Raw genomic sequence first — 25,896 nt, forward strand, 5'->3', positions numbered from 1 at the left:
TTACTACAACTTTAATTACAGCTCTTCTGGTGTAAACAAGGAAGAAAAAAAAAATGTCCTTCTCCCTTCCAAAGTCCTTCCATCATGTTTAAGATTTAAGCCAGTGTTTCCCAGCAGCCGGACAGACAAGCGGCGTGGGCCGGAGCCATGCTGTTATCGGTCACTTCTACACACGCCATGTACACTGTGCTTTAAAAAGTTCTCCGTCACCCCCTGGTGGTCATGATGGAGCATCTAGAAAAGATTAGCCTCCCTTTTTGTGCTACATCAGAATACTGGTTGTTCCATAAATGCAATGAAATGCAAAATGCAGTCATATCCAAAAGAAAAAAAAAAAAAAAAACAGATGAAATTGGGTAAACTTAGTAGTATTTCACAGCATAAACAAAGGTTTGCGATTGTGCTTCTAAAAATAATTCCTTCTCTTAAGAATACTGTGCAGTGCATATCATATGGCATCTTAAAGTGGAGCAGTGTATATTACAGAAACTGGATAATGGTTTTAAAGATGGCTAGGAGAAAGAGATAAACAGATAGAGCAAGCAAGCAAGCGAGCAAGAGAGAGAGAGAGATAAGGATCGTGTCTATGCGCTTTGTTCAAGCCCAGATCTTTAAAAGCTTATTTCTGAAAGGTCTACCACATGTCTGAACTATATATATTATAGTAGATTATAAAGACAGACTGGGTAGCAAAACTGGTTTTCCTTACAAAAAGTGTAAAATGTATCGTACATGAATGAAGTGAGCTGAAAGACAAAAAGGCAGAAATGAGCTACACAGAGTGAGGTCTCAATGGCAGATGTAAAAATAAAAACTCCTGCGAGTTTACCGTGTCTGTTTTTTGCATGTAAATTTGGCAACCAGACATACTGACTGATTATCAGGTTCACAGCCTCATTTGGGCAGTTTTGTGACATTTAGTATGCAAGTAAGGGTATGTGTGTGTGTGTGTGTGTGTGTGTGTGTGAGCATATGTAGGGTGGGGAGAACAAACATGACAAAAGCAACACTAATGTTAAAAGAGCTCCAATGATAAAGTGACGGGCGGCAGAATGTCATGAAGAAATAAAGAATGGAGAGCATGCTGGGAAGTGTAGTTCTCCAGTGACAAACAGGACGACAAACAGCCGAGCCAAAACATCATCGTGGCGCAGAAGAGAACAAGCCGCGACCGTTCCTTTTGCCCTGCAGTCATTAACAATAAACTCTGCGTAAAACCCTTTGCATGTTACATGAGCGTGACTACATCCTCTCCGCCGGGTTTGGTCTCAGTGTTAAATGGTGTATCTGTCCCAGCTTTCGGGCATTGCTCTACCTCCCAAATAGCTAAAATTCCACATTAGTAAATGCTGTGCCTCAAATAGATACTTTTATCGCCCTTTTTCTTCCTCCTTCAAACGCTTCAGGCATCTCAATATCTCCCTGAGAGACCAGAGTCGATATGAAAGAGGTGTTTTCACAGCAATAGAAAGGTTGGGGACAATAACACCTTAAAGATTAAATTAAAAGGAGGGGGGGGGGGGGGGGTGGGGGGGGAAGGGGGGTTGTCAAAACACGTGGTTGGCTAGGGAAGGGGGCACAGCCTTGCTAGAGACCCGCAGGTTAAAGGGTTCGAGTGCAGCTCTTAATGGGAGTGAAGGAAAGAGGAAAAAAAATGGAAGATGTGATGAGAGGATAAGTGATTATTTCTCTTCAGGGATACCAGCAGCATTCAGGGCTGCACGATACTGAAAGAGGACGCCGCGCATACTCTTAACAAAGCCCTTTGACAGGGGAAAGAGCGGGAAGCCAATGTCCGGGTAGCCACTGCGCTCTGGAAGGAAACTGCGGTAGCTCCGCCTCCGCTTCTTTGGCCTGACAGATGGCTGAGACTCCTGTGCCGCTTTGCCAGCCTGCTGCGTAGACTCTATCCCCCTGGAGCTGTCCAAATCTGAGCTAAGGTCCTTGGAGGCACCGAGACCGGAGTCTTCAAGCTCCTCCTCACCTCTGGACTCGGGTTTTCCCGTAGGGCTGCTGTGCGCCAGCACCTCAGGAACCTCCTCGTCCAGTGGCTCGGCCCGCACGGCGCCGGAGCTCCGAGCACCGCGTTCAGTCACTGCGGAGTCCAGCTCTAGCCAGGACTCGAGTCGCTGCACGAGTCTCCAGCCGCTGGTGGAGAAGTGCTCACGGATCTCCTGCTGGAAGACCTCGATGGGCTGCACCAGGAGCTGCGTCATGGACTGCACCATCTTGATGAGGGCCATTTCATTGTAGCAACGACTGTTTTCATAGCCCTCCTGCAGGCCGCGGTCGCTGTCAAAACCTGCCTCGTTATAGTACGGCTCGTTGACCAAAATCAGACCTGGAGTGAAACATCGTTCAAACAATTTCAGTGGAACATCTAATATACCTGGCAAGGTCATAACTCTGATGCTGGTATGGGTCTGATCCTGTGTTCATATGTACTGTGGTATCCGGTACCATATTACACCATGTAATGTAAACACTGTGTACGCCACCTACTTGCTCATCTCCACTGGATTAATGCTGTTTTACAATATCCATATTATCAATGTTTCATACTATGCAATTTAGGATGACGTCGCTTTGGATGATGTAATGCAAGCAAATCGAGTTAACTTACACCAACACTGTAACAGTCTAGACATTACATTAGTAAGCTGACTAGAGAGCTGGTTCATGCTGGTTTCTCCTGAGGATATTTCTAAGTCGTCGATAGACACTGTGCATGATTACTTCATACTGCGTAATGCAGCTCGCAGTAACTGACCTTGAATAGAGATGAGCACCTGCAGGAGACTCGACTTGCTCGTCCACCTCTCCGTGCCCTGAGGATGCAAAAAAATATGAGCTTTTTAAAGATTAAAACAGGATTACAAGGTGCATATTTAATACGTTTTATTTCTTTTAAAGTCAAACACTAAACTTTCACCCAAAACAGATTTGATAATCTTTATCTGATAAATTGCGTCCACCACACCTTGAGGCTGTAGCTATACTGTGTGCATAATTGATCATAATACACGTTCCTTACTGCATTACACACTAGCGGTGTTTAGTTTAGCAATGTTTAGTTGCTGTTAAAGAAAAGCAGGATAAGATGGCATGCCTCTTACCTTTCCAATCCATGTGCCTAACAGGCTGACACACACTTTGCCATTGTCGTAAAGGTTTGGGTTGAGACGTCCGCTGCACTGTGACAAATAGCGGAAAAGTGGTGGCACAGCAGGGTAGATGTTGGGCAACTGGATGTCGAATAAGAACAGACCATCTTCATATGGTGTACGTGTAGGACCCTTGATTAGAGCTGAAAACAGGTCCTAAAAAAGTAGGACATGAAGGGTGATATCAGTGAAAAAAAAAAAAGGTTTTCCTTACAAAAAGTGTCAAATGAATGACAAAGGCAGAAATGAGCTACACAGAGTGAGGTCTCAGTGGCAGATGTAAAAATAAAGACGAGTTTCATAAAGTGACGGGTGGCAGCACATCATAAGGAAATGATGAATAGAGAGCATGCTGGGAGGTGTAGTTCTCTAGTAAAACCAGGACGAGAATCAGCCGAGCCAAAACGTCACCATGATGCAGAAGAAACAAGCCACGCCCGTTCCTTTTTCCCTGCAGTCATAACCAATAAAGTCTGCATGTTTCATGAGCATGACTACATCCCCTCTGCCGTTTTTTTTGGCCTCGGGGTGACGTTCTATCAGTAATGAACCATGTATCTGTCCCAGCTCTCGGGCATTGCTCTACCTTACAAATAGCTAAAAACTGCTGTGCCTCAAATAGATACTTTTATCGCCCTTTTCTTCCTCCTGCAAATGCTTCAGGCATCTTAATATCTCCCACAGAGACCAGAGGTGATATGAAAGAGGTGCTTTCACAGCAACAGAAGGGGTTGGACGACAATATAACACCTTAAAGATAAAATAAAAAGGGGGAGAAAAAGTCAAACAAGTGGTGGAAATCCTCATGCACGCATACAAAATAAAAATAAATCTATAAAGTTTTAATTTTGTAATCATCTTTAGTGTGTGCATTTTCCCAGTCAGTAATGGATCCAGTGCCTATTCTGTGGACAGTGGGAGTAAGGCAGAAATGCACCCTTAAGGCAGAAATGGAGACCCATCCATAGCAGACCATTCATACCTAGAGGCGATTTTGAGTCACTATCCGGCCAAAATGCTTTTTTGGACAATGGGAAGAAACACGAGAACCTGTAATGCCTCACCAAGACGAGAATGGAAGGATAATAATAAGATATTTAAACGATATACAGGGAAACACAACCTGCAGGGAAGACAATGTGTTGGCTCCAAAACTAACTACCTAGTGATTTAAGTATTTACTCAGAAATCACTAATAATTTATTTTTCTTTCCTCCGAGAATTTGTCACAAAAGAAAGGATTTTATATTATTTTAATTATAATACCTCATAATAATTACCTAGGCTACTTGCTATTCAGTGGTGGATTTAGATTATGGGTGACGCGAGCAGCCAGTCAGGGAGGCATCAGTTTTGGGAAAAGAGAAAAAAAGGTCAGAATGATAACACTTGTGCAATCTGAACAGTATATGTGAACTAGTGTATCAACAACAGTATATAGCCAGTTTACACCCCTCTTCAGGGGTGTGTAATGTCCTGATGCTCGGCGAATAAAAATGAATCAATAAGGGTCAAGGCAATTAGGTGAGAGGAACAAAAAGGAGAAAATGGCTAAGGATAAAAAGGTATGCAGATGTCAGCTCTTCATGTAGGCTATGAAGTGAAATAGGCGAGTATAACACTTATGCAAGTTAGAAATGTGGCACGGTAGGCTAACAAGCATAATGTATACCAGTATACTTGTTTCAACAAAACACATTCCCCTGATACTGGTCAGGTACAGGGACTGGACAGAAAACGAGAGCCAAAAAAGTCATTCAGGAAGGCGGAAGAAGTCTTCAAGACAACAAAAAAAAAAATACCAAGAAAGTCTGGCTATTTGCAAGCAAAATATGAAGAAATGAAGGAGTGGCCCTAAAAAATATTTTTCTATATAGTTATAAATGTTATGATTATTTATGTTGTTCTAAATTTATGAATACAACATTAGCAACAAAGTTAAGTTTCTTTTTTTTTTTTGGAAAGGAAGTTCGCCCAGGGCATCATACACACCACTGCTGTTATTGTATAACAGGTACAGTAAAAGCATTATTAATTTACATTAAAGCCATACCTACTGTAAATAACGCACAAAGCTAGAAAGCATACATTTAAGAGAACACCTTGACATGCTTAAAAAGATCATTTAAATTCTCACTCATTAATCTTCTTTGTCTTTCAGTTGATCCCTTTCTGTGGTCGCCACAGCTAATTATCTGCCTCCATCTAACCCTATCCTCTGCATCCTCCTCCATCACACCAACTAACTTCATGTCCTACATCCATAAATCTCCTCTTTGGTCTTCCTCTAGACCTCCTGTCTTGCAGTTCCAACCTCAGCATTCTTCTATTGATTTATTTACAATCTCTCCTCTGATCTCTTCAATCTGGGCCTTTCTGACTGATCTCCAAAACATCTAACATGGTTTGTCCCTCTGATGGACTCATTTGTGATTCTATACATCCTTGTCACTCCCAAAGAGAACCTCAACAACATCTTCAGCTCTGCTCCCTCCAGCTCTGCCTCTCTTTTCTTCAGTACAACTGTCTCTAAGCCGTAGAGCATCGCTGACATCACCACTGTCTTGAACACCCTTTCTTTCATTCTTGACTATACTCTTTGCACAATAAAACTGGTAAAAAATAAATAAATAACTAAAAAAAAACATTTAAAAAAAGGAAGGGTTTCTTATTGGTTGATGTGTATCATGGTGGTATGATGCGCTCACCATGCGGTCCTCGAATGTCTTGACCATGATGCCGTCAGGCAACGACGTGGCCAGCAAAGCCATCTCCTTTCTGACTGTACTGAAGAACTTCTTCGCTTCAGCCGGCTGGAACTCCATCTTCTTAAAGGTGTGAGTGTCTACAGAAAAAAACAGGCGGAAATATTTCTCATGCATGGCCCAAGCTTAATTAAAATCCCTGAGGCATATTACAGCAGATTACAGCTTCAACATGTGCAAACCTCTGCTGTGATATTAACTTGTATTCACTTCCATCAAACAGATTAATAAAGTTTTTTTTTCAGATCCGGGTGAGTGGCCGATGAATTAGACGTGCAGTTAGCACAGTGTTAACTAAAAGCCAGAGGCTGCTCTTTTTCATCATGAACAATAACTTTGTAACTTCCTTTTTGACCTGGCTTGTGGAACAATGATTTTACTTTTCAGCAAAAGCTCTTTGTCTCCTTGATAAATTGTACTCATTGAATAATTACGAAATATTTCAAATAAAAAGTATATTTTGATTATTTAAAAACATCTCGCAGTTACTATTTGGAGGATAGACAGTTCAATAGATTAATGTAATATTTTAGATTATTAGTGTAATTTAATACATTATTGATGCCAAATTTTTAAAGTAGTTAGATTTTCAAAACTGATCATTTTCTCTTTTAGACTACAATATTTTGTAAAGAATACATTTTTTGACTTCGTACCTGGCGCCCACTCGAGCACAGAGAACACCTCTCCCTTGGCACTGGTGAACGTGACCCCAGGTTTACCGCCACTTTGCTGGCATAGGACGGGCGTATCGCTGGGCCACTCGGAACGCACCGGTGTCTGGGGCTCAGCTGGGACTGACGCCCGCTCCTCTTCCATCTTCTCCTCTTCCACGATGGCCACATTGTCTAGTGTTTTCTTCAGGTTCTCCTGCAGCTTCTTAATGTCATCCAGGAAGCGTTTCTCCTTCGTGGGCTTGGCATCAGGTGGAGGCGCAGTGCCAGTGGCGCCTGTTGGCTCGGCAGTGGGTGAGGTGGGCGAGCCGGTCCACAGCTGCTCCACTGTCATATTCTTCAAGCTTTCCAAAATCTTCAGCGCCTCTTTGAGCTCGCGGAAAGCTAGCCGCGGTGTCTCCTTGCTGGCCTTTTCCTCACTTGTTGGGGCTCCACCTCAAAAAAATAAACAAAGATTAATGTTCTCATCAACTGTTCTTGCACAGATGGGGTCCCTTATAATAATGCCAGAGTGCTAGAATTGAAAGTGGAGTGAACATGAATAGCACATCTGGTGAAATAGAATACATTTTTCCATTCATAAAATACATTGATCATAATATTCAATCTACAACCTGGGTACATTATCAGACAACGCGTGAGTAAATCTGAAAATGTATAACCAACCTAAATTACGGATATATTGATATACATTTATATTAATGCTCATTTAAATGTGAAAGAGAGTTAAAAGGTAATCCATACTCTCTTATAGGTACTTGCAGCTTCGGAACTTTGTGGCATTGAATTCTAATAATTTCCCATCATGCCCTCCACTTTCTTTATTAGATTCAATATTTGAATGTAAATCAGTCCAAAAACAAACTATATGCAGGATTTATGAATTACTCAATATGTATGATTCAACACCCTTAGATTTACTCAGAAATAAATGGGAGACAGATTTAGGTGAACCAATTTCAGAGGAAACCTGGCACAAAATAATATAGGGAATTTTCTCATCATCCATTTGCCTTAGACATGCTGTAATACAATTTAAGATTGTGCATCGTCTACATTGGTCAAAAGTTGAAATTTCTAAGATTAAAACTGATATAGATACTGATATGTGACAGATGCAGGCAGGCTCCTGCAACATGTACATGTTCTGGACCAATATTTTTTAGACTTTTTCTGGAAAATTTGGAGAGACAGTAGAGTCAACTCCATTTATTGCATTGTTTGGTGTCCCTCCAGAAAACACTAGTTTTAATCAAAAGAAAATAAAAATATTGGCCTTCTGTTCCCTTTTGGCTAGGAGATTAATTTTGACCTGATCCACCAACATTTAGTCACTGGATAAGGGAAGTGATGTACTGCCTTAAACTGGAGAAATTAGGTATACAGTTAAGAGGGTCTACTGGCACATTTTATAATATTTGGCAGTCCTTCTTAACCTTTGCTGAGGGCGTGAACGCAGATAATACTGTACTGTAAAGGAAGGGTGTGGGGAAGATTACTTAGTACTATTATTATTATTTCATTTTTTATGGACATCTGATTGTTATGGCATCCTAGGGTTTGTCTGGTGTTTGGGGGGGGTTGTTTTTGTGTTCTCTTTAGTTTTTTCTGTATAGTTTAAAAATAAATTAATAAACCTTTAATTAAAAAAAAAAAAAAAAAAAAAAAGTTATCCATACTCTGGTGGTGGAATTTAATTAACTTTTAGAAAAGACAAATACATAATCGTTTAACATCGTTCAACCTTGTCCATCTGTCAACAAGCTTTCGTATTCCTTCATTAAAAATTTTTTAAAGCCGAGTTGCGAGCCACGAATGCACCGCTGTCTTATGTTCATCAGAAGTGAATCTTTGTCCTCATACGGCTGCGTTCAGGGGAACAAACACGTTAAAGAGCAACATCAGGACTATGGGGAGGAGGCTTTAACACCGTAAAGCAGTATTTGTGCGGTCTTGACATGCGTTGTTATGTAGGATCACAACACCCTTGGATAGCAGTCATCCATGTTTAACTGGAAATTTAGGCTTCAGCTCTTTAATAATCATCTCACTGCAATGAACACTCTTGCATGTTAAACCGTTTCTATTCCAAACTCCGCAGTCTCAGGTTCATAGTGATAAATCCATGTCTATGATTCTCTTTAAAAAAAACTTTTACCTTCCTTAGAGTGTCGGTCCAAATGCCATGACCAGGTACACCTTCAGACCACAAATCACTGCGATGTCCATTTTTGCTCACACCGCAGTAACAAATGAATTGAAGTGATGCACAATAGCTTATAAATAAAAAAAAATAATTTAAGAAAAGAAATTAATTTTAGCAGCTGCTGCTGCATTTATAAAGGAGACCTAAAAGTTGTATTGCTGCATTACCCACAGCAGGCTTCTCGCAATGTCCTTGATTACTACTTTAATTTAATGCATCACCACATTTTGGATTGATAGTACCTGCGTTAGAAAAGACCAATGCTAATTGGCCGTTTGATTTGTTACTTAAAAATAACGCAATGCCCTGCAGGACTGCAGTTTGAATCCACAGCCACAAACTATGCCTCAGTGGATTCCATTAAAAACTAAAACATAGATTATATGAAATGACGATAGTTAGTGCTAAAGCCGTCAGCATCTGTAGTTGGTTGTGCAAGGTTGTGCAGAAGAGAGAACCAACTTCAATCTGTCTTACTCTCTGCAGTTGTTCCAGTACCACAGATACCAGTAGGAATATTAGAATAAATGTGACATTTACTCCCTGATTAGGCTAAACATGTCAAAGTGAATTCTCTATTCTCATACCTGTTGGCATTTCAGGTGTCGCAGGGGTCCCCTGTGTGTCTGTAGGCGTCATGGGTTTGACCTCAGGCAGAGCTTCTGTTTTAGGGGTGGAGTCTTCTCCTCCTGTCCCCGCCTCCTCTTCTACCTGGCCATTATCAGTCTCCCAGCTGTCACTTTCGTCCTCCCATTCCTCAGAGGAGGCGCCGCTGGTACTGCCCTCGCCCGAGTCGTAGTACGTCTCCTCAATCTCTGACTCGACGTTGTACAGATGCTGAAAATTCAATTCATTCAAATGTTTTATATGCACTTCATAGATGGTAATAAGACCATTATAGTATGTAAAGTGTAGGGAAAAAAAAGGGAAGGAATGCAACTGTTAACCAAATGTTTGTAATAGCGACACTGTAATAGTACATAATATAGTGTTATAGAAATAGAAAAAAAGTTTTGCTGACAACTTATAAAGATAATGTAACGGGTAACGTGGATGGATACCTGAGGCAAGACAACAGATTTCGAGTTATCAGCCCAGACCACCTCCACTTTACTGCTGACATCAACTCTGCACACCTGGCCGACAGTCCTCTGTACACACACACGTACGCAGGTTATGTATAATACACGATAACAGAAACGAGTACGTAAACTGACAAAGAAAACATATTAACGCTAACTTGTTTTGTGTGGCATTGTTGTCTCCCTAAAATATTTTTCAGATCAAATTTATGATATTTACAGTAATATGGTAATCTAAGTATTTAGATAATGAACATGATGTAAAAAATTGTAGATCAGCATTCATCACGGTCGGCAAAAACGCACGGATTAATACAAAATACCAGAATCTCATGAACAAACCTTCTAAGAGTAATAAAGCAGATCAGACACGAGGCTCCTTTAGCTTTCTAAAGCCTCTAGCAGGGCAGAAAATCACTCTCTAGAAACAAGCAGCTCATTTGCACAGCAAATAGTGATTTATGAACAGACTGTGAGGGAGTTTAGACTTTAATCTTTTAAGCAAAGCTTGAAGAGCTGAATAAATACAGGAGGTATTGTACCTCATCATTGAACTCCTCAGAGCCCGAGTTGCCTATCCGTATGACGATATCCGTAGTGTGAAAGTGGAAGTCGGGGTGATCGGATATATCGTAAACACTGACATCTTCTTCCACACCGAGCACCTGGTGAACGCGAGAGAAAAACAAGGCCTTCATATAGAAAACATACATACAGAAGAAAGTAAGAAAAGACTGGGAGGGTTAACGCTTCTACCTCCACATCGTCTCCTGTAGAGTTTAGCTTGATCCACTTCACCACGCATGTCCTGGCCTTGTGGTCTCCTCTCTGAATCACACCATATACGCTCGGATCCTGCAGAGCTTGGCCTTCAAATCAAACATTTTATACCAAACAAAACAATTATGAGAAAAACTAAAAACATGCGTACTTTTATAAGGAAATAAACAAGTACAATTATGTGCACGAAGGGTTTAACAGTACAGTGTAATCATTACTAGATTAATGTAATTAATCTAGTAATGGGTTTATTATAGGGTTTAAAATAGTCAGACAAACACTTTCGTTTTAAATATAATTCAGCGATCTATGCCAAGTGGTATTTCGCTCATCAGAATCACGGGTTTCCACCTTTAATTAATAAGTGATGTATATTTCCTTTCTCAAACATCAAACTGCATAGCCAGATTTATCTGAATTTATTTGTTTAAGAGTTTACAAAAGAACTCAATATTTGCAGTGCTGACCCTATTTCCCGCCCCCCAAGACTTCTGCAGTTCGCTCTGGCATGCTTTCAATCAACCAATCGTTGATCGCCCTGCTCTCGAGCGAGTTCAAGCTGAGTTCATACTCGGAGTTCTTTCTCCTCACCCCACTAGGCTTCAGCGTGGCATCTCTCCTCAAGTGTGTAGATTTCTTATCTGAGTCGGCCAAGGCCACCCTTTCTCCTCCTGCAGTGTAAGTGTTGTGCTCACTATGATCTTATGTGCGTAAGCACTTTGTTTTCTTGAGCCCTTCATGTCTTACACTTCATCCCATATGCGCTTTTAGTTTTTTTAGTTTTAGCAGCAAACCTTAGGAGTTCTTGAAGTAGGTTATTTGGTTATTTTTTAGTATTTGATTGATGAATATATGTTTTAAAAAAGTGATTGACATGATAAAAAATGTTTATATACGTGATTAAATATGTATTGCCTAAAAACATGCTTACATGTCACTTTGTAAACCGGGAAAAAGCTTTGTTTCGGATGTTATTTGGGAATAAGACCCTAAAAAACAGAACACAACTTGGTATTTTATGGACTGATATGAACCGTGCTCCGCATTTAATCTGTTGATAAAAAAAAAAGGTTTACAGATTTCTATAGCAAATAGGGCAAATAATGTTTGAAAAATAGCCTTAAAATATTCCCTATTTAAAAGATCTATTGCCTGCAATATTTGTAATAGATAGAGCTATTACTATTCTTAAATAACTTACCACCTACAGTAGGTGCCTGGATATTGCCATGTTTTATTTATGCATTTGTTTACTTATTTATTTCATGAAAAATGCTTTGTGCTGTTAGGTGCATTTCTATGTTCAGGGAATTATGGCCAGGTTTGCCACTGTTTAAACCTGTTTGCCCAGGTTTTAATGTTTGCAAGTTTAATTTATAATAAATTAATAAAAATGTCATGTATTTTTTTCACTTCACTACTAAAAGCATTAACGAACTGTGAAAATAAGTGAAAATAGACCAAAAAAGTTTAAACAAAGAAAAAAAATAAATAAATCATAGATACCACGAAGGATCACGTGTTAATAATAATAATTAATATGCCAGTCACTACGTGGACTGTTTCTTTACGTTTTGTTTTTTCATTATGTTTATACGTTCATTCATATCATTATTATCTAGACACATTTTTCTCACACATACACAATTTATTATATATATATATATATATATATATATATATATATATATATATATATATATATATTTTTTTTTTATTAATTATTATTTTTTAATGAATTTCTTTCATTTTTGTGAAGCTGCTTTGAGACAATGACCATTGTTAAAAGCGCTATATAAAAAAAATAATTGAATTGAATACGTTTCTAAGATTACAGTAAATCAAAGTGTCCTGAACCAGTATTTGTGACATTACTGAAAAGGCACATATGTATAAAATTTGTGTGCGAGACTCCACTAGCTAGTTTATTACACTTTACTGTACATACTATATTTTTGTAACATATTTTGTATTGTAAATGATGTGTCCCCTCCCCTCCCCCGCATCATCCTCGTGAGGAGTAAACAAAATAAGAATTTAATTGTACTAGTACATATGACCATAAAACTCAAATGTTGAATAATATTGGCAAGGATATATTTCTGTGCAAGAATCTTTTTTTTTTGGCCTTTAAGGCAGAAAACGTCACACCAGTCTAACATTATGAGTAATCAGTAGTTCCCTTAAATACAGGTATGACATAAATGTTCCGAGTGTAACACTCACTTCGTTTGTCGACTACATAGTCTCCAGGGCAGAATTCGTGGTTGTCCAAGTGTTGGATTGGGATGAGGTCGTTTGAACGGATTCCTGTCTCCAGACGACCGTCCTTCCACATGACATCAGCTGAGGTAACCGTGGAAACGACCTCCACAGCCACTCTGCACACATTAAATTGCAACAACTTCAGAACAGCTGATTCTACACGTCATCACACACCATCCACGCTTGCTGCCATATAAAGCATAGCTGTGCAGACAGTTCCTCTCCTCCGAGAGACAGACCCGAGATGAAATCTGGGGCACAGACGAAGAGGAGCGGCTCTGGCCTAGCTGCTGGTTTTCTATTTTTATTTTTTTTTGTCTCTTTCTATTTCAAGTGCTCTTTTTAGACCTTCGTTTACACATTGGAAATGTGATCACCACTAAACAGAAAAAGGACACACAAAAATATTCGCACGTTTTGCTGTGATTTGCTTTACACCGAAACCCAAACAGGCAGAGCGTGTGTGTGTGTGAAGACACTTACTAATATTTCAAACAAGGCCAGGGACATTGTAAGACACCCAGAACACAACGGAGCAGTCAATAAACACATCTGTGTGTGTGTGTGTGTGTTCAGGGTGTTAAATATCCCCGACTGCAGCTGATGAAGAGAATACACACTGTTTAGAGAGGAGAGACCACAGCTTTCAAAGACCACAAACCTGAAGTAGACACGGACGCCGCATTCAAACCTTTCAATATGTTCAGCTCAACTATTGAAATCTAAAACTGCTTTAAAGTCTTGGGGATAATCAAGATATTTTCTGGCCAATGTGAGACGCACCTTTGTGTTGTTCTTAGTCAGCAGTGGCTTTCGCCCTTGAAACTCTTCCACGGATGACATTTTTGCTCTGCCAATTTTTGTCTTTTTTCTTATTGTTGAATCATGACCACTGACCTTAACTGAGGTAGGAGGGACCTGCAGTTCTTTAGATGCTGTTCTGGGTTCTTTTATAAGCTCCTGGATCTTTGTTGTGCTCTTGGCCAGCCACTCCTGAGAAGGTTCACCACTCTTCCAAGTTCTGGATAATGGCTCTCACTGTGCCATTAAAAGTCTCATCTGTTTTTGACTGATCATAAGATTGCGGCATAATGTGTTGCTTTTCAAGATCTTGTGCTGAGCTTCACTTTATCAGACAGGTTCTATTTTTGACAGGTGTTTTTTTTTTTATTTTTATATTCAACAGGTCTGGCAGTAGGGCCTGGGTGTGGGCAAGTGAAATTAGCTCGGCTTTTTAATTATAGTTTAATTACAGATCATTTATGATTTAGAAAGGGGGTCATTACTTTTTCACACAGGGCCAAGTACATTCCGACATCTTTTTCTCTTAATTATGTACATAATTAAAAAATTGGATTGTGTGTGCCACTCAGGTTATCTTTGTGGGATTTTAATATTTATCTGATGATCTTAATCATTTAAGTGTGACAAGTATGCAAAATCAATTAATTAATTAATGATTAAACAATAAATTTAATAAATTTTATTGTTCTTTTGTCTGCTCAACACAATGGACCATCCGCTCCGCGCACACAGCTCTTCCTGCTCTTCCCTGCCATTTTACCCGGGCATTTTATTACAGTTGCTCAAGGAACAAACAGGCTCATTAAGAAAAAATATATACATATGCACAAAAATGTAACTTCAATCATTAAAAACTCAACTGGCTTTTACAAATATATATACACCGTATACAAAAAAAAAAAGCTTTTCCTTTGTTAAAGTGTTTTGTACATTTCTTTGGCCTGTGCTCAGGGACACGGTGTCTGTTCCTTAGTTTGTGTGGATCCTAAGGATAAAGAGATGAGTTTCTTGTGAAGAAATGGGAGAAGAAAATAACGTGATAGCACACCATGCAGTCACACTTAAAATCATTAAATGAAAATGAAGAATGCGAGCTCAAATTTTGCCTCTCTGTGCAACAAAAGAACACCACGTAGCTGAAAGGTCAGAGAAGTTTCCTCTTAGTCGAGGGCACAAACATGATGCCTCATTACCAGACACACTATCTGCATAAAGTCACCCCTCTCAGGTATTCAAGTGCTGTTTTCATGCACATAATTAGCCTGTCTTACTTGTGCATTAAATAGTTTGTGACTTTGAGCCTAATTAATTTGAGTTCGATGGCTAACATGTAAAGCTTTGGGTTCGTCTGGGCAGAACATCTTTAGCCTTAGATTTTGTTCACATGTGGTGATGTAGCAGGCGTGACTGATACACATCTGTATACCTGAATCGGTCCAATCTCCTGAAAAAAAAAAAAAGTCTCTACTGACCTGTCTCCTGGTTTGAACTCCCGGGAGAACTTGGTCTTCTTTTTCTTGTGTTTCCTCTTCAGGTTGCGGATAGACAGAGGGATGCTTTTCTTCCTGCTCGTACCACTGTGCAGCGAGGCCGTGGAGCTGGCCGAGGACGTGATCGAACTCGTGTCGTCCGTGTCCTCTGCGGCGTCCTCGTCTGACTCCAGCTCTCCGAGAAGAGGCCATTGTGCCTGGGGTACTGTCGGCTCTTCCTCCTTCCCTTCCTCATTTGGAACGGGGCCGTTATTCGAGCGCTGTGGCACGGCGTGCTCCTCTGTATGGTCATGAGGTGCTACCGATTGTTGCTCTATTAAAAATGTAGAATATAAGTAATGTTAATCGTTTTTGATAACATTTTTAATAATAATTAAAAAATTACAAAAAGAAATCACAGACTCCTAAGGGGTTTAAATTTTGCAAACTGTACACAAGTTACACATTAAAGTATGCTTGGTTGTTTATAATTTTAAATTCTTGATGCAACCCGCTTGGCGCATCCAGGGGTTATTAAGCATAAGTTTACTAGCAAAGTTTCATTTCAGCAGGAACAATGACAAAAAAAAAAAAGTCAGCTGGGAAAAAAAAAAGAAAAAAAAGAAAAAAAAAGATCCATATTTGAAGCTATGAGCCATGGTGGAGACTGCAGGACTGGTGTTCGGTGACTCATGCAGACAGCTCCATGCCAATTTGCTCTGCCCTCATTAGTTTCCCAACATAAACATCCACCCCTGAAGCATTTAAACGAATATACAGCACAATAAATCTAAGTTTTCTCCGCAAGTGGGATCTCAACCTTCGTGTTCACTCCTCCAGATACGGCAGGAACAAAGCTCGCGCGGGAATAACGTCACATGAACATGTGGCATTTATGCACCGCTTGCTGCTTAAGGCATTTATGCAGCACTTGTTATTTTGTGTAACCCCGTACAGCTATATGCACATTTATATTTAGAATAATTATGTGATGACCCACAGCAACAGAATTCACAAGTTTAAGTAAAAAAAAAGGCGGAATATTTTATTTAAAAATATATGCTTTTAAAAAACACAGTCGCAGTGTTAAGATTGAGATGCATAATCTCATACGCAGATAATATCCCAGCATCTTGTTGGCACAAATGTCAAAACCCATAATGTGCATGGTAACTTGCACAGCAAAGATTAATAAAGAAGCAATATAGGTCATGGATAGACGTTCTAAAGGTTGTGAGTTCTAACCCCAGACCACTTTAGGGTCTTTGAATAAAACCCTCTAGACAGACTCGTCTCCAATTTATTTCTAAATGACTGTATATAAAAGTATCTGCCAAGCCAATTAATGTGATGGATTAAAAGAATAAATAAAAATAAAAATAAGAGTTAAGTTAGAGTTATATATGAGCAATTGGGAAACTTCATCAGCCTGATTTCCACACAGACAAATACAGAAAAAAATTAAATAAAAAACTATTATATAATTTTTTTTTTTTTTTTTTTCAAAGTCACCTTCAGCTTCATCTGTTTTCCCAGATGCCTGCACACTGTTGCACTGTGACTCCGTGCTCTCTGTTGCCTTCTTTCCTGGGTGCTTTTTAAACATTCGTTTGACCTGCAAAACAGGAGCGGAGAAATTACTAACTCTGAAGCATGCTCTGGACAAAAAGTGTTGATCATGCTTGACTCGCACCCTCGCCGCATCAGGAAGCCGTCGAAATCGGATTTGGCAGTCTGTTACTGAGAAGTTGCACCGTTTCTTTAAGGAAAGTTTGTGATAAACATTAGTGCTCGTCAAGCCACCTTACCTTTCGGATAACTGGGTCCTCGGGTAAAACCGGCGCCCCCTCTGGGCCCTCGCAGGTGATTCTTGTTGCGTCTCCTTTAGCAGGAAAGACGTAGAGAGCTCTCTCGCCAAGCTGCCTCTGTGTGTGGTCAAAGTATCCCAGACGCTTCACTCTGAACATATCAGACAACATGTGATCACAAAACACAGCTTTCCTTAGCCTTGCTAATATTCCATTTCTTGTAAAATACATTACAGCCTTGGTAGTTGCTTGTATGGCACCTTTCGGAAAACATTCTGCCTAGTAGCTACCAAACAGATCTAAATGTCTTTTTTCGATGCATATGTTTAATCGAGTGATTATTACTGAGTGATACTTATTGTTGAAATCGTTTTGCTTTATTTTTTTCAATCGTCAGTAATTCCTGAGTAGTGAGATTTTTTTTGTCCCGTCTCAGCAGAGTTCACTTTTAAAGTAATTAAGATTTAACATGACACCTGGGTCATTCTAGCTGAGACCAAGGAGACAATGTCAAACTGTCGGAATGAAATGCAAATGAACCTGGCCCAAAGTGGAGTTTAATAGTTAACAGCATGATACAGAATGAACACAGAAAGGAAAACAGTTTGCTTGCTTTGAAGGTCATCTAGCTGTACTGCGACCTGATGCAGCCTTGGAGATGATGAAAGAGTGAGCTGGAAATTCTCGAGTCGTCGACCATAGAGTAACAAGAACTGGCAAAGCCTGTGTAAACTCATACACACTTTTTTTTATTTATTTTTTTTATTTAGACTGAGTATTAGTACATGTCTTTTTTTGGTACTTGTTTTTAATGAGACTGATAAAGAAATGAGTAACCATCTTAGCATTGAAGCAATTAGGGAGGATAAGGGTGTCATTCACAAAGCTTCTTAGAATTCTCTCAGAGAGCTCCTATCCTAGCCTAAAAAGTCCTAGCTGGGAGTCCTAGACTAATAGTGATTTAGGAAACTTCTTAGAGCAACTCTGAGCAAGCAAAGTACAAAAACCTTTATCTTAGTGAGGAGGTGTGGTTGTGGTTGACCCCGTTGCTAGGGACGACGCAGCAATTTAAGAACTGTGATTGGTTGATAAAAAAATCTGTAAAGGTCTTAAAATGTGCTTGTTGTGAAAATAAATGTCTCATATTTTACCAGTTTACATGATTGCAGGACAGTCTGTTTAAGCTGTACTTTTGGATGGTGTGTAGCCAACAATACAAGAGAGATGGAAGGAAGTAAAAGAACAAGAAAACCAAATTGGACCGAAGAGCAGTGTTTACTTTTAGCTTTACGTTCAGTGTTTGGAAAAGATTTCTTCTTTCTGCAGTTTTGTCCTCTGCTATGGAAACTCTTAAGCCTCTTAAAAGTCCTCCTCTCTACTCTTAACTTTTACCTTAGGAGCTGTTTTTTGGGATAAAATGTCTCGTGAATCATTTTTATCTTTAGTCCTAAATTCAGGGGGAAATTCTAAGAAAAATGTCATAATTTTAGGAATTTTCTTTCTTATTTGCCAGCAAAGCAAATTACTTCGATACATACCGTACCGTATCTATGGTCAGTGATGCGTTCACATTTCAATCAAACCGCACCAGAGTTAGTTAGGAAGCGGTCTCTGTTCACTGCAGTTCGGATGACAAGGTTCACACTTGTTCAAATGAACAGTGCCAACAGAACAACCTCATAGTTCATTTTACTTAAAACATGTCAAATGTTTCCCCAGTGGCCATTAAAATGGCCATTATAGCTACTTAAGTTACAAGGTGTGTTCTTTATAATGTTGTGTAGTTTCTGTGCATGCTCACTTTTAAACTTTGCAATCACTTTAAATAACCACATTCATTTGTCAGCCGCCCTTGTGTTTTTTATTACGGATTTTTTTTAAATACCATTAAGATGTTTAATTATGCTACTGGTATTGTAGGAAGGTTATCCTCTTAAATCCTTCACACCATGTAGTTTGCCGCCTTGTGTCACGTGTTCTTCAGTCATACGGTAGTACATAGCATCAGATATTGTTTTTTTTTATCATAGAATATTAATTAACTGGTATAAAACTTAAAATGTCCCAGATCATTACCTGCAACAAATTACTGCATTTATATGCATTTTTTTTGTGCTTATTGGTTTTCCAAAAATGTAAACATCAAAAGGTTTAGCGACAAGTTAATACAATAACACTTTGCATTATAAATTTCTCATTAGGATGAATTAACGTTTAATAATTATGTGGATTATTATTATTTTTATTTAATTTCCCTATTCCCATTACTGGGTGGTAACAATTCTGGGGTTGGTGATGTATTCAGCTCAAAGGTAACTGCAGTGGAAAGTCTTGAATAGCTAAAATCCATATGCCAAAGAGATGATCACGTATTACTGCACTGCTGCAGAGAGATACTTTGCAGCAGAATACCAGAGCTTTACTGTAAACAATACAACACTGCAGAGCACAATGCACGTTCGGATACAGAAATGGATGAACCTAAGAGTGCACTGTGGGACACTAAGAATATGCAAAGCACAGCATAGTAAGTATGCATTTCAAAGACTCTCACTCACTCATTGAGTATACAGCTTTATCTTGTATTCAGGATTGCGGGGGGCCTGAAGTCTATCCCAGGAGACTTAAGGCATGAGGCGTGGTACACCCTGGATAGGATGCCAATCCATCGCAGGGTCCACACATGCACACACTTGCGCTCATTCACACACTACATGCAATTTTGGAATGCCAATGACCCTAATCTGCATGTCTTTGGACTGTGGGAGGTAACCTGGAAAAAACCCACCAAGCACCCCATGCACACGGACCCCGATGCGGGGTCCGGCCCCCGAATAATCAGGCCCACGTACCCTGGACGTGCAGGCCGATAGTGATGATCAATAATGCAACCGTGTTGTCGCTTCTTAAATAAATCGTTTTGCTCATCACTGCTTTAGAACCATTACTAAAGTTACAAAAATAGATAATAAAGCTTGTTAAAAGGTGCAGTTTGTACATCTACCCCTGTATTTGTTACATTATTAAAAAAAATATTTAGAAACCCTCAAAACTGTGAATATTCTGAACGATTAGTTGCATTTAAGGCTTCCATTTGCATTTTTTGTCAGCAAAGCAGCAACATTATTTTGAAATGCAACCCGACAGTGAAGTCCTTTAAAGGGTGAGGGGAAGACTGACACTTTTTTAATTGCATTTTTTTGCTATAATTACTGAAGGGCTCATTTAAAGTAACAACTTGCCAATAGATATTACTAAATTTATTTCTGCATGAGAAAACCAGCACGATCATACTTAATCCTTATGGTTAATATTTGATCAACAGTTATATGAGCACCACAGCAAGCTTTGCCATGAAATTGCAAATATAATGATAATTCCTAATAAACTGATGGATAGATAGAGATGGGAAAATACAGACAGACCATCAGAAGGATGGCTAGAAAGAGGGGATAGACAGAGCTACAGAGAGAAGGGGATAAAAGCAGACAGACAGGAAGCTTACAGAAACTTATCAATGCAACATAACATTCATACAGTGAAACCTCGGATTGCGAGTAATGCGGTTTGCTAGTGTTCCGCAAGACCAGCAAAGATTTTTAATAAATTTTGACTTGGAAAACGAACAAGTCTTGGTTTACGAGTACTGAGTATCATGTATCACACATGTGCTTCTTGTTTTGACGCAGAGCATCACGTGATCACAACTGAGCCAATGTTTTTGCTCTCTCTTGCGCTGCGGAATTGTGGGTAATCGTCTCCCCTGCTGGGTCTTAGTGCGCGTCTCTTACTTGTATAATCAACATCCGTGCACCCGTTAAAAATGATCCCCCTCACATATACAGTATATATCCCAAAGTGTGTCTCTTAAGTGTGTGTTGCGATGAAAAGAGGTGGGTGGGTGGGGGTGTGTGTGTGTGTGTGTGTGTGTGTGTGTGTGTGTGTGTGTGTGTGTGTGTGCGTGCGTGTGCGTGCGTGCGTGTGCGTGCGTGTGCGTGCGTGTGTGTGCGTGTGTGTGCGTGTGTGTGTGTGCGTGCGCAGACTGTCTGTGAGGCAGAGACAGAATTTATGGATGTCTGGTTAGATGGATTAAAAAAAAATATATATATATGGTTATCGTGCCTGGTGTCATTTACATTTCACCAGGTTAAAATCTAATCTTGTTTAAGTGTGCATTTTTTTAAATCGCTCAGTCCCAGGTAATACTAGTCCTGTGCGAACAGGACAAAAGATAGAAAACCAGCCAGACAAAATGAACAGACAGAGAGGGAGCTAGAGAGGAGCACAGAGACAGAAACAGGCAGATAATGCAGCAGTCAGAGAAATAAGGAGAGGGATAGAGAGAAATAAAATGACATCAGATCAGGACTAAGATACAGAAAGACAAACAAAGATGTGGATAAATATAGAGGGGGTAGAGAACATATGGGTGGACAAAAGGAAACAAAGATAGCGACAGACACGGAGAGACAACATCTCCAAAAAACTAAATCAGAATAATGTATTTATATTCAGTTAAAACCAGATAGATAGATAGATAGATAGATAGATAGATAGATAGATAGATACTGTAGATAGATAGATAGATAGATAGATAGATAGATAGATAGATAGATAGATAGAGAGATGGAGAGATGGATAGATAAGCAGAGAGACACATTAAAGAGAAGGGCAGAGGCAACAAACAAACAAAGAGAGGGAGCTAAATATGGAGGTGGATAGAGAGGGGGCTTGAGTGAGAGAGACAGACAGACATAAGAGCAAGACATATAGACAAACAGACAAAAAAGCATGTAGGTAGAAAGAGACTCAGAGTCGGCTAGAGAAGGGCATAGACAAAGGCTGAAAAAAAAAATAGGAGCGAGGCAGAGAGAAACACGCTTCTGCAAGCATTATCTGTTCAACCTGATTAATGCATTCATATTCGGTTACATACCAGATAGATAGACAGACATGCAGACTAGCTCTGTTTTTCTGTAAATGTCACACTTTTCTATAATTTAGGATAATACTGAAGCATAATATGAGAATTAAAAATAAAGATTTAAAATGGTGCCTTTCAACAATAACAGGGGTTTATTTAGAGCTGCCAGATGAACATAAGTGTGTTACACCAACATTGCTAATTAGAGATGGGCGGAGGAAATCGATTTAGTTTTGCATCAGAATTCTTTTATGTGGCTTCAAAATTTTTTGAAATTATTTTAGATTTGTGTGTGTGCGTGTTTGAAGTGGTAATATGTTGCAATTCCACTATGAACCTACAGGTGGTGCACTCTAAACTGTTCTCACAGACAGGCCGCACAGCATCCTGTTGTGGAAGGAGTAAATTATTTGCAAAGTTTGTTTAAAATGTTAATAAATCTGAGAAATATTTAATATCAGACAGATATTTATGAAACTGCAATATAATCGACTTAGCACATCGGTGTCATGATAATATCTTACAGTATCAGGGGCTTCCTGGTGATTTCCATCTCTAATGCTAATTAAGAACGACAGATCATGTTCATCATACATTATAATATCCCAGTGATTTTCCCCCCATCACTGCTGGACATCTTTAGCGGATTAGTTATACGGTATTACTATGTAAAGCTGTACACGTACCTGCAGAGGTTCTCCTGTGTGATGGTGGATGGAGGGGGAAAGACGCTGTCCGAGCCTTGAGGAGAGTAACTCTTTGTGATCCACGTCACTTTGAGCTCCACAACCTGCACCTGGTTAAGACAAATGACGACGATACAAGAATGTTAGCTGCTTTAAAGTTAAACTGATGCTCATCTCAAGAGCCAACATACCTTAACAAGATTCGAGCAAAAACAAATGTTCATGTTTTTGATATTAACCTTTAAATCTGGCCTCGATCCCAGTTAAAAAACAAAACTAAGGCTGTTAAATGGCACGTTATCCCAGGTACCTTCCTTCATAAGTGAACATATGAATACGTCTCCAGACGTGACCTACCTCTTCTACCACCACTCTGAATTTGCTCTTTTTGCTCAGGACGGGTTTCACGCCATACAGCCACTGCACGTTGGAGAAGACTTTAGCTGGACCGATAAGGACCTGACCCGGGTAAAAGCCGTATGCCTCGTCGAAGAACAGCCCCTGTCACACAGTCAAGGAGGAAAACGATGAAAGCTACGGATTAGCGAGTTAAACCCGAACCAGCTCTCTTAATCCAAAGGCTTTCGATCTTTTCCAGTTCAGAAAATATGGACAAATTGTGGACATTCCCCCTGGTTTAAAACAAAATAGAGTAAAATAGCTACATAGTCTATTTATTATATTTTGACTTGTTGACTAATTAAAAGAAGAAACTGCAACACACTTGAATTAAAATGTTGCAGCTGAACCAAATTGAGATCACAGGCCACTTGATCCAAACATCCAAGGTGAAATATTTTAAAATGTCCCAATCAAGTATTCTTATACAAAATGACCAAGAGACACCAATATACATCATATCACATCACATCCTTGTAACTTAAGGGCCAAAATTAGACTAAAGGTATGGTTTGGGCTGGAGGACAGCAAGCGAGGAAATGACAACAGATGGCTTATGCTTTTCAACCAGCACAAAGGGATGGAAGCTGCTAGGGGAGCATAATGTTCTTCAGCAGGGGTTGTCAATAGGCAGACAGAAGTCTGGATGTAAATCCAGCACCATATTTAAAAAAAAATAAAAAAGGGTACTGAAGCATCTCTATGTAAAACAGTGAGCCATCTATTCAGTCTAAAGACAAAGCAGAATATGCCTTTACATGAAACACTCTGAAATCATCAGGATGCTGTCTTTGAAAAATGAGCCGGATGAGATCTTACCGAATCGCTGACATGTGGGTAAACATCGTAGAGTTTGGCTCCGTCTTCTTCACTCATTGAACATCTGCACAAAGATGATAAAGCAAACGATCACACGGAAAGCCACATCTTTAATCTCTAACGCAAGACTGAAAACACGGCTTAATTGACACTAATTTAAATCAGTAAGCGACCACATTAAAGGAATATTAACGTGTCTATACACAGAGCAGACAGGATGAGGACTTGTACCTGCACTAATGTGTTCAGACAAATTTGCATTTTCATGGAAAAAAAAAATAAAAATAAAAAAAAAATCGCTCATTAAAGGTTTAACTCCAAGACAAAGAAATAAAGTGTTTGCGTCCAGTAACTATAGGCATCGCTGCACCTGTTTACACCTAAAAGAGAAAGAATAAACGAGAATACCGTGCTCCATTGGACAGCTTCAGGATGATGCGGTTGCTGAGATCGTACACCTTCCCCAGCCAGAAGTCGTACACGATGTAATCACCATACATAAAAGACTACAGCGGGATCAGAAGAGGGAAACAGAAACATCAAAAGCAGGCAATAACTGAATTAAATAATAGAAAGCATTAAATAAATCACATTACTTTTTAAAGATGTGTAGTGGTCTAATAAAAAAAAAACATATGTTTTAATGTATTTTTTTGCAGCAAGGATGCTGTAGAGATATAGAAAAACTTACCCAGATGTGTTGCAGGTCTCGACTGTTTACAGGATATAGACAGCAGTTGGTCCCCACCAGCTTCACCGCGCACTCCGTGTTAATGTTGGTCACTATACCGCACTGCTTATCCTGCAGGACCCAAACGACACATGGTTACTCCCGGCCTTGTCGCGCCAGCGCCATCACAGGCTTTAATCTCCGATAGCCGGCTGCAAATTGGTTCCAAGCAATTTTATTCGCCAACTCAAGTGGATTAAATCAGGTCTATTAACATTTGACAACTGAGAACGATTTGATTAATAAAGCGTGAAGCGGGAGGTCAGACCTGACACAGGCTTGGGAGGGGTGGAAGGGGGATACCGTGCACTGTGCAATTAACAAACCAAGGCGATAAGTGGGCGACTTACATTTGAATTCATTCGACGCACAAAGTCTCGAGGCACAATGGATCGATCTTCAAGTTTCAACTGTGAAACAGAGAGAGAATGTAGAGTTAGTGATAATTGCACAAGGCAGCCTCTCGTCCACTTAGACCAATAACAATCTTTTTCAGTGAGGCTCCCAGTCGTAACCAGCAGTGAAGAAACGAGAACCTGGAACGTCTTTGCTGTTATACACAGGATATGATGTCACACACACACAAACGCATGACAGAAAACAATGAGATAGTACTACAAGCCAATCATGAAAATCTGGTAGGTGAAACAAAGTGCTACTTTAAAGGCACATCCACTGTGCAATAATGCACAAACGCTGCATTGTTTGTCTTATTCTTCTTTTAAAAGGAAGAAGAAAACAACGGCTGGTGAAGAAACTATTTTGATAATGGAACGAAACAGATCTTGTGACTAAACTATAAAATGTACAGTGCATATTGAAAAAATTAAATATTATTAAAATATGATTTTTACTTTGTAATGGAATTTAAAAAGTGAAACCCATTCTTGATTCATTACATGCAAAGTGAAATATTTTAAGCCTTTTTTGTTCTACCTCAATGAGTATGGCTTCCTGCTTATCAATATCAAAAAAGGTTTATAGTAGAGAATTTCTGTATGTTGAAAAAAAAAATGTTCATTTATGCATGCAATATTAGTGGGGGATCCTTGCACCAACGGCATGCAGATATTCAGCCTGTGGCACTGCTGAGGCGTTCCTGGATACCAACCAGGTTGCTCTGATAGCAGCCCTCAGCTCATCTGTTTCTCATTTTTTTGGCAATAGCCCAGAGAGAATCAGGTCAGGCGAGCTTTGATTTACACTTGAATTCCTTGCCTCGCCACTCTTCTTCCAGACTCTGGGACCTTGATTTCCAAATGAAATAAAAAAATGACATTCATTTAATAAGGGAATTTATTTTAATGGAGCAGCGGTCCAA

General features: G+C 39.5%; 1 protein-coding gene across 1 annotated transcript in view; it reads right to left on the bottom strand.

Moving 5' to 3' along the window:
- Positions 1 to 1,546: 1,546 nt before the first annotated feature.
- The window catches only part of ube2o (ubiquitin-conjugating enzyme E2O), a 36,173-nt gene continuing 11,823 nt past the window's right edge, over positions 1,547 to 25,896 (bottom strand). The window contains exons 2-20 of the mRNA XM_053497821.1: positions 24,926 to 24,985; positions 24,537 to 24,647; positions 24,254 to 24,351; positions 23,846 to 23,909; positions 22,985 to 23,128; positions 22,628 to 22,737; positions 17,018 to 17,168; positions 16,722 to 16,824; positions 15,213 to 15,543; positions 12,898 to 13,052; positions 10,648 to 10,760; positions 10,434 to 10,556; positions 9,871 to 9,960; positions 9,397 to 9,646; positions 6,586 to 7,038; positions 5,873 to 6,009; positions 3,117 to 3,320; positions 2,771 to 2,828; positions 1,547 to 2,341 (exon numbers count right to left, since the gene is read on the bottom strand). Of these exons, the coding sequence (XP_053353796.1) occupies positions 1,683 to 2,341; positions 2,771 to 2,828; positions 3,117 to 3,320; positions 5,873 to 6,009; positions 6,586 to 7,038; positions 9,397 to 9,646; positions 9,871 to 9,960; positions 10,434 to 10,556; positions 10,648 to 10,760; positions 12,898 to 13,052; positions 15,213 to 15,543; positions 16,722 to 16,824; positions 17,018 to 17,168; positions 22,628 to 22,737; positions 22,985 to 23,128; positions 23,846 to 23,909; positions 24,254 to 24,351; positions 24,537 to 24,647; positions 24,926 to 24,985 (3,414 nt within the window). The 3' untranslated portion in view covers positions 1,547 to 1,682. The remainder of the gene's footprint in view (positions 2,342 to 2,770; positions 2,829 to 3,116; positions 3,321 to 5,872; positions 6,010 to 6,585; positions 7,039 to 9,396; positions 9,647 to 9,870; positions 9,961 to 10,433; positions 10,557 to 10,647; positions 10,761 to 12,897; positions 13,053 to 15,212; positions 15,544 to 16,721; positions 16,825 to 17,017; positions 17,169 to 22,627; positions 22,738 to 22,984; positions 23,129 to 23,845; positions 23,910 to 24,253; positions 24,352 to 24,536; positions 24,648 to 24,925; positions 24,986 to 25,896) is intronic.

Source organism: Clarias gariepinus, chromosome 6 (genome assembly GCF_024256425.1).
Source record: "Clarias gariepinus isolate MV-2021 ecotype Netherlands chromosome 6, CGAR_prim_01v2, whole genome shotgun sequence".
NCBI lineage: Eukaryota > Metazoa > Chordata > Actinopteri > Siluriformes > Clariidae > Clarias > Clarias gariepinus.